Here is a 16,738-nt window from a genome sequence, read left to right on the forward strand (position 1 = left end):
AACGGACAAAAATGCGATGCAACTTTTATGCAAGCTGCTTTTCTACATAAAGACAATATATGCAGCTTGGTCGGTGCCGAGTGCAGGAGTGTGAAGTGAACACTGTTACTACAGACACACACTAATGAAATCTGCATTGGCTTGCAATGCACAATGTTTTCCCAGTCGAGGCAAGTTTCTACGACTCAGTAGCTACTTAAATAAAAAAGGTGAAATTCTGAACGTCTGCCAGCCACTGCATTTGGTATAGCAGTCACGATTCCACGGATAGCGGTACACGGCACCCACTCCTGAATCTCTATCCAGTAACGGCTCAAACAGACACCTGCACTCTCATTCGTCTGTATTGGTGTCGCCCCGAGGGCTGCAATGACGGTGTCACAATGCCGCTCACTGCACGAGTCCCTCCCTCCCGGTCCCCCACGACACTCGCCCGCAGAGCAGATCCAGCCAGCCTCCAATATGGAGACCTCGGTCCGCTGCTGCCTCCACCGGGGCCCAGACCGTCCCCCCAGCCGCGCTGTACAGAGGTCAGGCCAGGTCAGGTGTCTGGCTAGCCAGGCTCAGCTGAAGGGGACCGGGTGATCCCTGCGGCCATCCCCCTCCCACCCGAGGTACGGGGCCCCACTGAAAAGCCCAGTGTGAGGGGTACTTAGCAAGGTGTGAAAATAACAATAGTCGCACACGTTTCGCCCCCGTTGGCCCCAGCGCGGAGGTACTGACCGAGCGCGCGACTCTACAGAGGCCCGCGGGCTCACAGGGTCCAACACCACTCACACACGCACACACGGGGGAGTAGCTGGTACTACCGTCCCGCCAACTTCAGCCGGTGGACACACCGCCGCCAGAGGACGCCATTAGAACGGGCGCCGGTCGTCCCAGTCGGGGACCGTCTCGACCAATCGGTCTCGGAATGAGACCGCAGCGGGCCGCAGTTTTTCGGGTGCAGTCTCAGTCAGCTGTCATCGCGGCGCGAAAACGCGCCACTGCAGTTCATCGTAAAACCCACAAAATACACTTCATGAGGCCGCGAGAGGGGCCGCGCCCGCCCTCCGCCTCGCTGCGGCGCAGCGTCACAAGCCTTACAGTTCTCGGATGGAATGAAGCGCCGCTAGCGCCACCTGTTGAGGCCGCCACTACGCGCAGGTTTCGGCGGCGGCCGCGGGCTCGGCGGCGGCGCTGCGCTCGCTGGGCTCCGGCTCCGAGGGCGGGGTGCAGGAGCCAGCCGGAGCCGGAGCTGGAGCCGGAGCGGCCGGCGGCGGCGTGGCCTCCGGCGAGAAGTCGCGGGTGGCGGCCGTCACCGCCTCAGGGCACTCTTCCTCTGAGGTAGCGCTGCCGCTCGAGATGCCTCGGTTCCTGCGCGGCAGCAGAGCGCTCCAGCTCATGGTGCGCGGGTCCAGGAACTCCATCGTGTTCAGGAACTGCTTTCCTGCGCGGACGGAGACGACGGAACGGTCAGAACAGCCGACGGGAGTGGGTAGACCTCGATGGTTAACAATTTTCACATTTATGGTCGATGTATATGATCATGCCATTTTCCCCAGGCATCGACAGCCATTAGCCAATGCTATTGGAAATCTTATATACCTATGTAAGTGGCTACACGTACCCAGCAAGCCTTGTAACACTGACAGAGCCACTTAACTCACGAGGAGGGCCACACACTCATGAAGTAACCCCAGTCAACAAAAGCATCAACAAGATAGCCCCGAACTCACCGGAGAAGCCTCCGACGGCGAACAGTTTTCCGTCGACCACGGCGACGTTGACATTGGCGCGGCGGGTGAGCATCTTGGGTCCGGACGTCCACTTGTCCTCCACGGGGTCGTACAGTTCGGTGGTGTTGAGCGACTGCACGCCGTCCAGGCCGCCCACCACAATCAGCTTACCTGTGGAGCGCACATACGCGGGGCGTCAGACTTCAGCATGGTCGGCCGGGGTAGCTACTGCATTGGTGCATAGCAGGACATGGCTAGTGATAGCATTGACCTTAAGCCTCGTAAGCCTAGCTGAAGGAGTATACCGTAAGGCGTAAGCTACGTTAAGCCTGTTCTCTGGTCAGCTGAATTGTCTTAATACGTTTTCAGGTGCACTGAAATTAAAAAATAAGTATGTAACCGGTTGTACGCCAATGGTACAAATATCGGTCTAAAACCAATAATAACAAAAATCAAACCATTGTCCACTCACAACTCAGCACATTGTATGTTGTCTTACAGCAAGTGTGAAACTTCCCGACTGCTTTGAGTGCGAGATAGGTGCGAGGCCCCGAGCTAAGAACAAACAGCACCCTACAAAACACGCTATAACCACGTGTTAAGCCAGACAGAAACATATCGCAAAGGTCAACCGGTGGTGGTATGAATGGCGGGCGCGCACTCGAGATAGACGCAGTGCACGTGTCACAACACACCTCGGCTCAAGGCCCTGTGCCGGTCCCGCTAGGCCCGTGACAACACAAACGGTAGATAAGGTGTATCCGAGTGGCCAATCACGCCGGCCCTGGAGAGGGTGCTGGAGATTTATCGATTGGAGTAGTGTGGACTGTTAAGTGCCCCCCCCCCCCTTCTCAACGAACGGTAAGATGCACCGTTACTGGCAAAACCAGCTGAACTACTAGATCGCTTTGCTTAGGTACCGTTTGTCCGTTCGATTGTTCGTTTGTTTGTTTGTTTGTTTGTTTGTTTGTTTGTTTGTTTGTTTGTTTGTTTGTTGGCACTTGGCTGGTTGAACAATTTGCTCGAATTTAGCAGATACCCGATCCATATCACTCACCGTTCATAACGCAACAGTACTCCACTACCCACCCTTCAGCCAGCAGACTTCTCCAGTACCCACCTCCCTCTATCATCTCCCCACTCTTCCCACCTCCCTCCCAACTCCTCCCCACCCAGCACTGACCGTTGACTCGGGAGACTCCGCTGCCGCGCCGCGGGGTCGACATGGGTGTCACGAAGGACCAGGCGTCCCGGACCGGGTCGTACACCTCCACGGAGCTGAGGCAGTTCCAGGAGTCACAGCCGCCGACGGCGTACACGAGGCCGTTCAGCACCGTCACGGCCGCCTGGTAACGACCTGCGGGGGGGGGGAGAGGGTCAGTGTCGGGTTTGGTACAGGGGTGCTACTGACATGGAGCGAACTGAGTGGTGTTGGTTAGAGGCAGAAGGCGGACGTTGCGGGCTGGGACAGGAACAGTGAGTTTATTGTCCCCATCTGAGGACAGTGCTGAACAGTGAAGATTACGGACTGAGAAAGACCAGCAGGCAGCGAGTCAGCTGTTAGGCTAGGACCCACCCACCTCCAGTTTTCGGTCAAGATCGCCTGGGAGAGAGACAGAAGTAGGGAGGATTTATTGTCAGTGATTTAGACCTGGGGAAAAGGCTCATCGGTAGCAGAGCATATGTCACGGTAGCCGGGGTAACTTACCGACATTCAGAGAGGCCATGGGCGTCCATTTGTTGGTAGCCGGGTCGTACATCTCACATTTACGACTGCCGAACTTCCCATTCCAGCCGCCGATGCAGCAGATTTTGCCGTTGAGCGCGCAGACGCCTGTGAGCAGAGACGCCGAGTGGTCAGCTGGGGTGCCGGCGGGGTCAGTGTCACACAGCAGGTGAGGTCAGCCGGCGCCGCCCCTCCGCCGCCGGCGGCTCTGTAAAAGGGACCGGACGCGCAGCACCGGCGGCCAGCGCCGGCACCCGGCGTGGGACAGTGGGGGCGGGAGTGGACAGCTTTCTGTCCAATGTAGACCGGTAAGTACTCTAATTAGAACGGTTCCAGAGAAAGGGGGAAGGGGAGAAAGGGGACCCTGTGCCAGGGCTGGCCGTCGGAGCTTTTGGACAATCGAATCGACAGCACAAAATCAATGCAAAAAGATAAATCCTACCGGCACGTCCTAACATTATACGACACACAGGCATGTATCAATGAAACGCCTAAGCACATTTCGTCCTATCGATAAAATAGCACAACATAAATATATTGCGAGCGAGTGTGCTACGACAAACGTTAGAGTTTATTTGCGTCTTTAAATCAAGTCTGATAAAACACGGCAAACAATCATATATGCATTTAAAACATAAGTACTTCGGTTATTTGTGATGAATGGTATCAGAAGCGCAAGCAAGATGATTAGGATATAACGTTAAAGTGACTTCAATATACAGGATAAAAGACCTAAATGCTTAACAAAAAAGTTGGAAACGAAACTTTACTTCGGCAATCGTCAATAAAGGTACCAAACTTGTTCTAATTATATCTGCATCTAAAAGTTTAAAATTCTTACCACACGGAAATAAAGAGGCAAATCTGAAACAATTCATAAAACCAATGACGCATCACGCCAAGGTAATTTGATGTAGCTACACTAAACGATCAGATGTTCTACTGGCAGCACGCAGAAAATGCTAACGCGAATATAAATGACACTTCTGGCAAACGCTACGGCTTGAGTTGAAGCATCGCTTACTCGTCTGCACAGTGCACAGAGTACGATTTAGCTTGAATCACAAAAATTCATTTTGTAAACAGAGGAAAACAAAGCAGACTGAAGTCCCGAACTTAAGCCACAGCGTTTGCCAACGACAAGTTAGTCAACCAAACATAATGAAAATCATAACTCGGCAACAACCACAAACATATCTGCAAAACAGCGAAAACTTAAATAAATAAGTCTCAGACTCACCGTAGTCATGAAGGGAGAGTGAATTTTGGATTTGGTCAGATACAGAAACGAATGACACTTCTAGCCAGCTGGTCGAGGCGCCGACCCGACCTGCCTCGTCCATCCAACGGGGGCCATGACCGTGATTCGCAGATACTCCGGAGGTGCTCTAGAGATACTCTGAGATAGTCTAACTCTGAGTGACTCGGGCAGACTGCGGACGGGACGGGCGGCGACAACGACCAGCGAGCTAAGTTAGTCAGCTGACCGATACTCTGTGAAAGTGAGACAACTGATCGCGGAGCGCGGCGGGCTCAGCCGGCAGGTAGCAGAGTCGGGGGCCAGCAGCCGGTGGCCACACCTGCAAAAGTGGACGGAGAAGGCGGCCGTCAGTCGGTGAACGGGGCAGAGCGGCACAGGTGCGCGCACGGCAGTGCGGACGACGCTACTGGCATACAGTGACAGAGTCGAGCACTACCCAGCACCCAGACAGACAGGCGGAGGACATGCCTCGTACGACACCCACCCACCGCGCCTCGCCCCGCCCTCCGGACATTCGCGCTCCCACTTTCCCCACCCTGAGCCCCTTTCACTCTCCCTTCATCCACACACCCTCCCCAAACCTCCCTCCCATCCCCCGATATCCGACGGCGACCACAGGACTGACCGGCGAACCAGCGCTGCTTCTGTCCACCTGAGCCGCCTCCGACCGAGCGAGCGAGCGACCGAGAGCGACCCACCGAGCGAGCGAGCGACACCGCGTCAGGCCGCACCTGGAATAGCGACATAACGGGTCGTGCAGAGGCGACGGCGGCGGCCGCGCCGCGCCGCGAACCCACCCTGGTTGGAGCGGGCCATGTGCAGCGAGGAGCGCGGCGACCACTTGTCCAGCTGCGGCTGGTAGCACTCCACAGAGGCGAGCTCGTTGTTACCGTCGCAGCCGCCGACAGCGTACACTCGGCCGTCGACGACGGTCAGATCGAAGCGGCCGCGCGCCGCCAGCATGGGCCGGCACGCGCGGATCTGGTTCGTCACCGGGTCGTAGATCTCGACCTCGCGCAGACACTCGCCGCGGTCGTACCCGCCTGTTCGCAGACGGTTACGGGCTGGCGTGAGCACAGAGACTTGGACAAACATAGGCAACAAACGGCGATAAACGATATGAACGATCAAACTATCATTCTGCGTTCAATTATGCCTTCTACATGCTGGAGGATTTCTAGTGAACGGCTTTCATGGCTTTCTACGAAGTTTTCCTCGTTCAATGCTCATCGTTTCCATTCTTTTTGATGAAGGAATCTCACCAATCTAACGCTCGTCACTCCTTACCGCAGATGATGAGCTGGTTGTTGAGGTTGCCGGCGCCGACGGAGCACTTGGCGCAGGCCAGCTCTGGCAGCATTCCGTACGAGTCCGGCTTCTCCATGCTGGGCGGCCGGCTGCTGCGCGGCGAGCCGGTCGGCGAGGGCGCATTCAGACGCTGACGGACCGAGAGGACGGCCAGCGTGCCAGCAACGGTCACCAGGGAGACCATACCGCGCTCTGGGGAAATAGAGGACCAACGGTTATCAACGGCTACCAGAGAGACCCTACCTCGCTCTGTGGGGAACAGAAGACCTTAGCAGCGGTCACTAGCGGTCCCCGTTCGCAGAGAGGTCATATCGCACTCTAGGGGGATCAGAGAACAAACTGTTGTCTGCAGTTATCAACAGTCGCTACTCGCCAATGATTTCAACAGTTCACAGCAGACATCCCCAATAGCAGGGGACCACGCTGAAATATTATCTCCTCAGTCATTTGCGAGAGGCACAATCTCACAACAACAAAAGTCCGTCTCAACTTTCCAGTCTTTAACAATGCATTATAAAAGCACACACACGCACACCAATCACGGGCTGGCGGTCTCTCACGTACCGTCCACCTTGGAGCAGGCCAGCGTCTTCCAGTCGCACTCCTCGTCTCTGATGGCCTCGGCCCGCTCGGAAGAGTAGGTGATGGTGTGGTAGTGGCCGTTGGAGCCGCCGCCAGAGTGCTGCTGGATGGCCGGAGACTGCTTACGGCCCGTCTGAAAACGGACGGACCACAGCGTCTGAGTATGATAGTTTGAGGAGACGAGAAGCGCAAGCTCGGCTGCGAATGTTATAGTGCGAGGTGATAATTTTTACATTTCTTTTGGGCCAGCATTTGTAAAACATGATGAGGTTGGTTATTGACCACGTAACCGAATGACATTTCTTTTGTTCTATTTTTTTTTTTTTTGAAGAAGAAGAAATGATGAATAACGACCGAAAAAGATAGCTTATCCGTCTAAATAATGTATGTATAAAACTTTATCGAGTGTCATTGTTTCGGCATCATCAGGAACGTCTCATGTGCCAGGCAAGATTGCCAGGACTTCCGCGAAGTCTTAGTAATCGACCTCGGTAGGGAAGACGTATGAGAAGCCACGTCACTGTCATACCTTTTTGCTGAGTTTCTTGTAGTCCTGGACCATCTCTGTGTTGGCGGAGTCGCCGGAGACGATATCCGAACAGTCGTGCAGCGACTGATCAATATTCATGTAGAGCAGGTGAAGCTGGAAAATGACAGGGAACAGTGCGGGTTTTCAGAGAATGAGACTGCACATTGCAATAGAGGTCGATGCAGTAGATGGGAGACTACGGGGATATGAATATTCTACGCCGTGGGAGACACCAGCCGTACTCCTTCTACCGTGGGAGACAACACATGCAGCTGCAGTCAGTATCTGTACGGAAACGTAGAAGATAAGGAAGACGCCGGTCCTCTCTGACCGGTCGGCCGGCGCGGGCCACCCGACACGGCGTACCCCCTACCCCCGTGTGACGTCACTACCGGGAGGTGCCGCCTATCACTGGGGGAGGGGGGGGGGGGGTCACCGCCGGAGCCGCGCCGCGCTACCGGAGCCGTCTGACCCGAGTCCCATCCCCCCCCCCCCCCGACTGGGACCGCGGCTTCCGGGTCCCAATAATACCAGCGGGGACTGTACCCCAGCGGGTGCCCCTTCCCCCCTCCCTGCCACCTGGCGAGCCAAGACTCTGATGAGCAAAACAGCGGTGTGTGGGGAGGGGAGGGTCTGGAGGGTCTCAGAAAGGACCGGGGCGGACGGTGGGACTAGGGGGAGAGAGCCGGTCCGGCGGGTTGTTTATTGATGGCCGACGGTCGGGTGCACTGTCGGACCCTCCGTCCCTGCCCGGGGCAGACCGGTCAGTGGTGGGGGGCGGCGCGGCCCTGTCAGCTGCCACGGACGCCGGCGAGCCCCCAGACGCTGGCACCGCGCCGAGGGGAGCGCGTGGCCTGGCTGGCACCGGACGGCACCCTCCCCCGCCGGCCGCGGCCGCGTGGTCTGGCCCACTGCCGGCGCCGCGCCCCTGCCACCTCTGCTGGCGCACGACTCCGCTGACCAGCTCAGGCCCAATGGAATCCGAAACCACGTCCTCTCAACCGACAAAAAAGGCACAGCGACCCCAACTGGCGACGCACGAGACAGGCGCCAACGACTTCAACAGAAACAGTTGCACAACGAGCATTGCACAAATGTTGACCGTGAATTGTCATCTTCAGTTTGCAAGAACTCGTATATTTGGCTCGTAGTACGTATTTTACACACCATATCTGGTCTGTGCTCGCTTCAACAAGACATTTATGCATATCAGAGCACTTATGTGTACACCAAGAGGTGTATAATAATTATATATCTGGGTGGGAGTGTTCTTTAGTCAGCAGCAGCGGGGAGGGAGGGGTGGCTGGCACTGGTCACCGACCGCCGACTGCTGATCGTTCGCTGATGAGGACCAGAGGACAGTGAGGACACCGTGCCAGTCGCTGGGTCAGCACTGTGCTGACGTCAGAAACAGCACACACAGGCACGGATATAGATACAGAGAGATATACAGAGGGATAAGACAGAGAGATTAGACAGACAGACAGGCCGACCAGTGCGACAAGTTTATGAAATCCAGGGTGAGGGCTACAGCCGTCTACAACCGCCGGTCCTCGTAGTTGTGTACGGGACCGCGAGCAGTCCAAAACCAATGTTGCTCCTGTTGTTGTGGAGGAGAGAGGAAGGAAGAGGATGACAGCGGTCCGACCTCTGGCGTCTGTTCTCTCGGCAATAAACAGGATAACGACTGAGTCGGCCGGGTGTGTGTGCGGCCGGCCGAGGGAGTGCGAGCGAGGACAGCGGCCTCAGTGGAGCGAGGCTCGTCGAACAAAGGCTCGGAAAGAGCGGCGGACACAGAGAGGGTGAGGAGGACACGGAGATAGGGAGAGGAAAACAGAGGGAACAAGGGGCTAGAGAGCGGCGGAGCGCAAAGATAGGGAGGAGAGAGTACGGAGGCCGTGTCTGCATTCGAAGGACAGGTGGAAGGAAGAGAATCGAACGATACGAAAGCAAGTGGAAAACAGAGTGGAAGTGCGACACGGCAGGGACAAAAGATGCTGAAGTCCGATACGACTTAGGAATGCGAAGTAGGGCAAGATGTGTTCGAAGTCTGCGGAGGAGGTTATCCACTTGTCAGCACAACCAAATACGTCTCTGTGTTTCCCCACAGTTTCGAAAGGAACCAAGACATTGCCGATAATTTATTCACCTTTTCCGTGCTCTCCTGCAGAGTCATGTTCTCCTCGACCATGAACTTGCGCAGCCAGTCGAGCACCAGGAGCGCCTGGGTGGCCATGTTGATGGATGTGACCTCCTCCAGGGCGGGAGTCAGCAGCTCCACCTTCACCTGAGGCAGCTTCATCATCTGCTTGGTGGAGACCATCTCGGCAAACTGAGAAAACGGAGGCGGAGGCGAGTGGTCAGAGATCGGAACGATGAAATCTCTGCTTGAGTCCCAGCCTGTCATAGCATGTCAGTGTTTTACAACTTACAAGTGTCGGTGGCATTGCTTGTCATGCATTTTATGTTGGTAACCGCTCTAATTGACATCGATTCGGTGTCACCCTTTGGCATTCACTCGCTACCTCATATCACTTCTCGCATCTCCCGATGTCCCGCGATCCCTGAACATCACTGTGTCCCCGCTCTCGACTCCCGTCACTAAAACCTCCCTTCCCACTCCATCATTCCCCTCACGCATCGCCGCCGCCGCTGTCACAGCCCGTCACTCACATGTCTGACGATGAACTCGTCGATGACTTTGACGAGTTGGGTGTCGGCCACGATGCCCGGGATGGCTCTGATCTCCAGACAAGAGTGGATGTCCAGGTTGTTGACGAGCCACTGGGCGCAGGCGGCGGCCACCTTGTCCATTTTCAGCCGGACAGCGGCCGAGTACACGGAACGAACCCGACTGGGGTGCGCGGACAGCCTGCCGACAGACACAGACACAAAGACCGTCAGATTGTTGGAGAAGATGAGAGAGCAAGGAAAGATAATAAATAGGAGAGATAGAGATAGATGGAGGGAGAGACAGGGCAGGGAAGGAGGAAGAGGAACGAGGGAGAGAGGGAGAAAGGAGAAAGGGAGAAAGGAAGAAAAGAAAGGCAGAGAGAAAGGGAGAGTCGGATATGCGGGGAGAGGAATGAAAGAGAGAACGAGAGAGCGAGAGCGAGAGCGAGAGCGAGAGCGAGAGCGAGAGCGAGAGCGAGAGCGAGAGCGAGAGAGAGAGAGAGAGAGAGAGAGAGAGAGAGAGAGAGAGAGAGAGAGAGAGAGAGAGAGAGAGAGAGAGAGAGAGAGAGAGAGAGAGAGAGAGAGAGAGAGAGAGAGAGAGAGAGAGAGAGAGAGGAGTACTGCGCCTCAACAGACACTAATCGACTTCCGATGGCCGAACTCTCCCAGGGTAAACGCCCACGCGAGCCGCACAGCCCTTGGGAAATGTGGACTGGAGAGCCATTGGCCAACTGACGTGAGCAGTGAGCACTGCAGGGTCATTCCCGCTCGTCTATTTCGGTCTGTCCCGGGAATTCGCCGATCATTAACGATCATCTCCACACGAGAGCGCAATCATCGTTTCTAAAATCCGATCAATTACCAGAATAGCCCGCGCTATTGCTCCACAGGCCCCGCAGAGACATCCTGTCTGAAGATGTACCGTCGGCTTCGGTAAACAAGCCGCCCGCGGAGGAGCGGCACGCATCGACCGAGTGCGCCGCGCCGACCGACGCGACCTTCAGCCATCGTCAGGGAAGCCTGTCGACCGCTGTTGTGTGTATGTGTGTGTGTGCGTGCGGGCCGAGCCAGCCACCGGATGCGCGCCAGCCGGCCCCGACCTTGGGATGTGCGTCGGTACCAGGGCATCGGTCAGTCGGGGCAGCGGTCAGCGGCAGCGCGCTCAAGCAGGTCTTCGCCGGTCGATGGGGTCGGAGATTGGCCTTCCTTCCGTCGGCGGAAGCCGGATTAAACCGGTGTTGCTATCAGAGGTTCTTCCACGACTGCACGAGGCGGTCAGTGGCTGGTGGTGCAGGAGGGGAGAGAATTGAGAGCACCGTCCACCGGTAGAGAGCGGATTGATCCGGTCCTGGTCTGGAGGACCAGTAACCCCTCGTGTGCCGGCGGACATCAGTGGTCCGCGGCGTAGGAGAGAGACAAATGAGGTAACGACAGACAGCGGCGAATGTATAATGTGCTTCACTTACATGAGGACCGCGCAGTCAGCGGCGGGGATGGATGAGGGGAAGCAGAGAGGGAGAGAGGGTGGGAGAGGAGCTCTACCGACGATCAGCGACACAACTAATCCCATTAGCGACCGAGGAAACCGGACAAAGCCCGGCAGGAATATGGAATAGAGAAAAACGAGAAGCCTTTTTGGTAAGTCTGTCCATGACAGAGCATAGCATGCAGCAGAACGAGGTGTGAACCGTGTCCTCGCCAGCCAGGACAGATGAAGACGAATGAAGATGCATCTCATTTGTGGAATGCACAGAGCAAGGAACAGAGAACATGCCATGCCATGGTCATCGAACTCTGATATCAGGCGATGCCCCTCATAACAGGAGCACTAGTTGTGCCCGTTATTGCTCATTATGAGAAGAAACCGTTCATTAGTGGCGTTAAAATGGATCTTCGGAGTCATCATCATACTCATATCTTATATCGATCTAATAGAGCTCATCTTCTTCCATATCTCTCCAAGATCACGGTCAATAAAGGCACCAAAGAAGACGTGACCGTTGTCTGGGATAATAATCACCGCGGGGGCCGGTTATGTAAGGTTTCTGATGACTAACCCAATCATTATCGAAGAAGACCTCTGAGCCCCTTTGGTCATTTTGTCGGAAAACCTGAGAGATATCAGCGAAACAGCCGGTGAAATCGGATGTGAGTTGCACAGAAGGGTTGTAGAGGGTAGACGAAAGAAGGCAGTCTGATGGACGTCAGGCGGATGGCAAAAGGCGGGAGGAATGGGTCGAACGGGAAAGGGAAAATGACATGCTTATTGTGGAGGGCGCAGATGGGCAAAATAAGATGGCAAAAAGGACGGTGGGATGCGACGGCTATAGGCGAAAGATGGAAGCGGACAGAATGCAGGCGGATGGCGCAGTTGTGGATTGCAATATGTAAAGCCGTGGGCGGACGACGAAGGTTGGACAGCGCGGCAGGCGGACGGCGGCAGGCGGCCGACCGCACGCGGAGGCAGTTCGGTGTGGTCGATATGCCACCACGCGGCGACCACCGACAGGGCGCGACCACCTGCGGACTGACGTTGTCGTTCCACTCGGTCCCAAGGCCACCACTCGGCGGGCCAACACATGTGGCCTGAATCAAACCAACAGCGGGCGTGCTACGCGTGTGTGTGCTAGTAGAATAGATGCAGGGGAATGGCAGTGGCTTATGTCATCACAACGAACCCAGTATGCGGGCCAAAACAAATTTAGAGAGCGGAAATGCCCGCATGCTGCTGTATCACCGCTTCCTGAATTCATGCGTGCAGCCCGCGGTATAAGAATCCGCTCACATAGAAACGCCACCCATCTGGAGTCAGGAAGGGGTGTGCCCCATGACCTATGTGCGCCATCTGCGACCATTAACTGCCACCGTCTGGTGATATGACATCACGCAGTCACTGGGCGCCGGTTAGGGGTCGTTCACACCGCCCCTATCCGCTGTGCGCCGGTCTGTGTTTACGATAAGTCCGCCACGGAGAGAGCGCGTGAACGCTGAATCGTACCCATGTCCAGTGCGGCGGGGTGGGCTGACCCCATGATTACCCGCTCACACACATATGTACACCACGACGGGCAATGCCCGGAGTATAGCTGGGCCGGCGACACAGCTGCAGCAGGTGGCCGACCTGACACGGCGCCGTGGTATAGGGTTACAGCAGGGGACACAGGGGCGGGGCGGGGACAGGGGAGAGAGAGGATAAGGTGCGGGACAGGGCTGGATGGATGGGAAAAGGGTGTTTGTTCGAGGAAAGATGAGATCGGCGCAGGGCGACTGAGGCTGCTCCGAGCGTACACACTGATTGCATGTTGCCTGATCATATCGCCGTGCTGCCCGAAACCTGACGGCTCCCCTCACCCCGGCCTGTCGTACCCAGCAGAGAGTGGCCTTGACGGCCCGCTCCTCTGACCCGTCCGGCCGCGTCCCAGACTCATGGACCTCGCTACTGACACCCCGGCGCGCCTGGTAACGCGCCCTCCGGTCCGGACCGCCCGCGCAGTCGCCACAAAACTGGCACACGGTCGTCGCCAGCCAAATATGGCGCTGGTCCGCGTCTGCGGCCGGCCCGGCGCACGTGAACTCGTATTTCGTGCCATGAACAATAACGGCCAGCCAGGTCTGCTGGCGACGGCAGCTTCAGCTGTGCGGCATAATTACTAAACTCATGAGTTATGGTCCTCTTTGAACTAATACTGCCACCATTTCGCAATACGCTGCCATGACCTGAATAATTATATGTAATCCCGAGTTTGGAAATGGTTCTAGTTTGATTTTCCTGTCAGAGAATTGGGGCCCAGACTTGTACGAGGACAGGCGTGATGGCCACCGGTTAGCGACGTCCATACTTCAATATCAAACGGCCGGTGTAAGCTCCCTCATGTTACGAGACCCGCCTAGCGACAGAGGCCGCCCGCCGGCGACCGGCCCGGAGCTGGGGCGGCCCGGGGTAGTTTCTCTCGGCCGGGTGAGAGGTGGCGGCGACCTGCACCGCCGCAGGGCGTGGAGAGAGGGCGCAGCCGCCGCGGCGGGCACCACAGGGTCGTTGACCTGGACGGCGCGGCCGTCTGTTGCCGCCTCCAGTGGTCCATGAGAGCCGGTCACTATCTGCCACCACGAGGCAGCCGCCGCGCCAGTATAACCCGGCGGAGATCGGGTCGGACAGGTCCGGGCGGTATCTTACATGGCCTACAGCGGAGATCGACCCAAAGCCCAGCCCCAGACCGGGCCCGAAGCCAGTCGATCGAGCGGCATCGGGTTCGCTTTGTTGAGGGACGTGGGAGCCATAACTCTATACATACATGGCCCCCGGTGTACGCCATCTAGCAATAAATAAACTTAATTAACCCTCGCATGTGTAGGGGGGGGGGGGGGTCGGATGGACCCCCCATGGTTTTTCGAGAATAACTCGCGTAAAAAGCGGCCGATCGCGACGAAACTTTCAGTACCCTCGCATTGATCAATTTTACACCTACCCTGAAAATTTCATGACCCTGACCCAAATGACCTTTGACCTGTGACCTCTTTCCCGAGACCATGTTTGGCCGGAATCGCGATTTTGCGTATGTCGGCTCGCATTAGCCGCGCGTTTGCAAGCTTTTCGTGGTTTCAAACGTTCAAACATGTGATCTGATGCTGCTCCCATACATTAGGGTGGGTGTCAAGGTCACCTGAAGGTCAGGTCAGGTCATTGACCTCTGGTGACCTCGGGTGACCTCGGCTCACTTTGTCGAGTTTTACATGTTTCTAGGCTAGTTTTTTGGAGCTGAATTCGAATTTAGCAACCATTTGAACATTTACGAAGTAGTTTTGGTGACTTCGTAACATGTTACGAAGCTGTCAGAGGCGGTTGACACGTACTACGAATACCCGTCCCGACGCCTACTGGTTGACCTGACCTGACCTGACCCGACCTGGTCTAAATGCTTAAAGATATCATCTGTGATCAAAACTAACACAATATTCGTGATCAGCACCCCGAAAAACCCCTTAGCAGCCACACTTTACGACTTTCTAACAGGTCCCGATTTTCCAGACTTTTGGGTCATTGACCTGACCTGGAAGGTCAACCAATGACCTAGGACCTTAAAATTGGGTATCATCGGCTTCCTCTCGTCACGGGCAACACGCTCGTTTTTTCCGCGAAGCTCTAGCTCGATCAGGGGCCAAACGGCAAGGGGGGGGGGTCCAACCGACCCCCCCCCCCCTACACATTAGAAGCTGGCAAACGCCGCACACATGCGAGGGTTAAGAATGTAAAGGGGCATAATGAACGAACTGATCTGCCGGGATTGCAATACCTAGTTTCTCATTGGCCCCGTACAACTCTCTTCCGTCCAACGCCATGCCTGTCTGTCTCCTCCGGTACTCACTTTCCAGTGTAGGCGAACTGGACGAGTGCTTCAGTGGCCTCCCCATCCAGCTTGTCGCTGAGCTTGTAGACGACGGGCTCCTGGCGGCGCGGCGCGCTGGACTTGACGGCCGCCTCGTCGCAGGTAAGCTGGCGGTGCTCGTCACCGAACAACTTCAGAAGGTACTGCGAGCTGCCGGCCAGTACGCAGTGGTGGCCGGCGATCTCCTGCTTACCCACCTGCCAGACATCAGAGTAGGGGTCAGCAGAGGTCAGGGCAGGGTCAGCAGAGGTCAGTCAGGGTCAGCAGAGGTCAGGGCAGGGTCAGCAGAGGTCAAGGCGGGGTCGAGGTAAAGGTCAGGGCAGGGTCAGCAGAGGTCAGAGCAGAGGTCAGCAGAGGTCAGAGCAGAGGTCAGCAGAGGTCAAGGCGGGGTCGAGGTAAAGGTCAGGGCAGGGTCAGCAGAGGTCAGGGTGTGGTCGAGGTAAAGGTCAGGGTAGAGGTCAGCAGAGGTCAGAGTAGAGGTCAGCAGAGGCCAGGTTGAGTCAGAAGAGGTCAGGGTGGCGCAGAGAAGAGGTTATTGTATTGTATTGTATTTACATTTAAGAGCGATCCACATACAAAGTGCGTGGCGATTACTGCTCTTATCACAAGATCAATCAAACGCATAGCATATATCTTTGATTCAGAGATAATCTTAGTAGGAATTTTGGTTGTATGTAAAATTTAGGCATACGTAAACTTCTTTATTTCCGTTTCACGAAAAATAATACATTCGATAAGAGGGACATATATCGTCTGATTAAATAGGTTTTATGTGCAAATACATTCACAAATCACAATTCACAGCCAAACTCCAAGTTTCAGTAATTACGGTTCTCAAAGGCCAAAGTCGGTGACCCAGTGATCAGTAGAGTGGGGAACGAAGGCCTCGTGAGTTCTTAGATAACAGCAATAGCTGAGTGACTAAGCGGTAAATAAGTATATATTCTCCTAAGATGCGATAGAAGATGGAATTTCAGCACTTCAAATAAACAGTTGAGAGTGTCAAGTACCCACTGGCCACTACATAGTGCAAGTCATTGGTACAAGGAGCGTAAAAACGCGTGCGTCAATCAATGTCTGTGAAGTCAGCGTCAGCAACGCATTCGAATACGTCGTTAGCGTCAGCATGGGTAACCAGTCAAAGCTCCAATTCACACCAAAGCACCTAATTGGCCGCAGCAGAACCTGTCCAACCTCATTAACACAATTAGCGGCATCACCCACCTGCAGGATGACGTCACAGAACTGGTTGTTTTTGCGCATGGCGTTGAGATTTCGCAGCAGCGCCGGTACGAACTCGTCATCGGCGAAGACGAGGGCGTCCGGCACCTTCCTCTTGAGCTCGACCTCGGCGTCATCCCCGAGCATCTCGGACGTGGGTACCTGAGGAGAGAGGGAGCCGGGTCAGACGGGTGCAGACCAACAGGCTAACGACAGCAGCGGAGCAGGTCAGAGCATCTCGGACGCATGGGTACCTGAGGAGAGAGGGAGGAGCCGCGTCAGAGGGGTGCGGGCAGCGCCGGTCCCCGAGCCTCAGACGTGGGCACCTGAGGAGAG

The 16,738-nt window shown here is 55.8% G+C and overlaps 1 protein-coding gene across 3 annotated transcripts in view; it reads right to left on the reverse strand.

Annotated features, from left to right (window-relative positions):
- Positions 1-326: 326 nt before the first annotated feature.
- LOC122389625 (influenza virus NS1A-binding protein homolog) overlaps positions 327-16,738 on the reverse strand; it is a 43,808-nt gene continuing 27,396 nt past the window's right edge. For all 3 annotated transcript variants that reach the window (XM_043381823.1, XM_043381825.1, XM_043381822.1), the window contains exons 2-13: positions 16,406-16,564; positions 15,161-15,378; positions 9,798-9,996; positions 9,274-9,456; positions 7,125-7,238; positions 6,578-6,728; positions 5,993-6,205; positions 5,503-5,748; positions 3,427-3,552; positions 2,902-3,075; positions 1,719-1,889; positions 327-1,429 (exon numbers count right to left, since the gene is read on the reverse strand). In XM_043381823.1, the coding sequence (XP_043237758.1) occupies positions 1,137-1,429; positions 1,719-1,889; positions 2,902-3,075; positions 3,427-3,552; positions 5,503-5,748; positions 5,993-6,205; positions 6,578-6,728; positions 7,125-7,238; positions 9,274-9,456; positions 9,798-9,996; positions 15,161-15,378; positions 16,406-16,564 (2,247 nt within the window). In that variant the 3' untranslated portion in view covers positions 327-1,136. The remainder of the gene's footprint in view (positions 1,430-1,718; positions 1,890-2,901; positions 3,076-3,426; positions 3,553-5,502; positions 5,749-5,992; positions 6,206-6,577; positions 6,729-7,124; positions 7,239-9,273; positions 9,457-9,797; positions 9,997-15,160; positions 15,379-16,405; positions 16,565-16,738) is intronic.

The sequence above is a fragment of the Amphibalanus amphitrite genome, unplaced genomic scaffold (genome assembly GCF_019059575.1).
Source record: "Amphibalanus amphitrite isolate SeventyFive unplaced genomic scaffold, NRLGWU_Aamphi_draft 000366F_arrow, whole genome shotgun sequence".
Classification (NCBI taxonomy): Eukaryota; Metazoa; Arthropoda; class Thecostraca; order Balanomorpha; family Balanidae; genus Amphibalanus; species Amphibalanus amphitrite.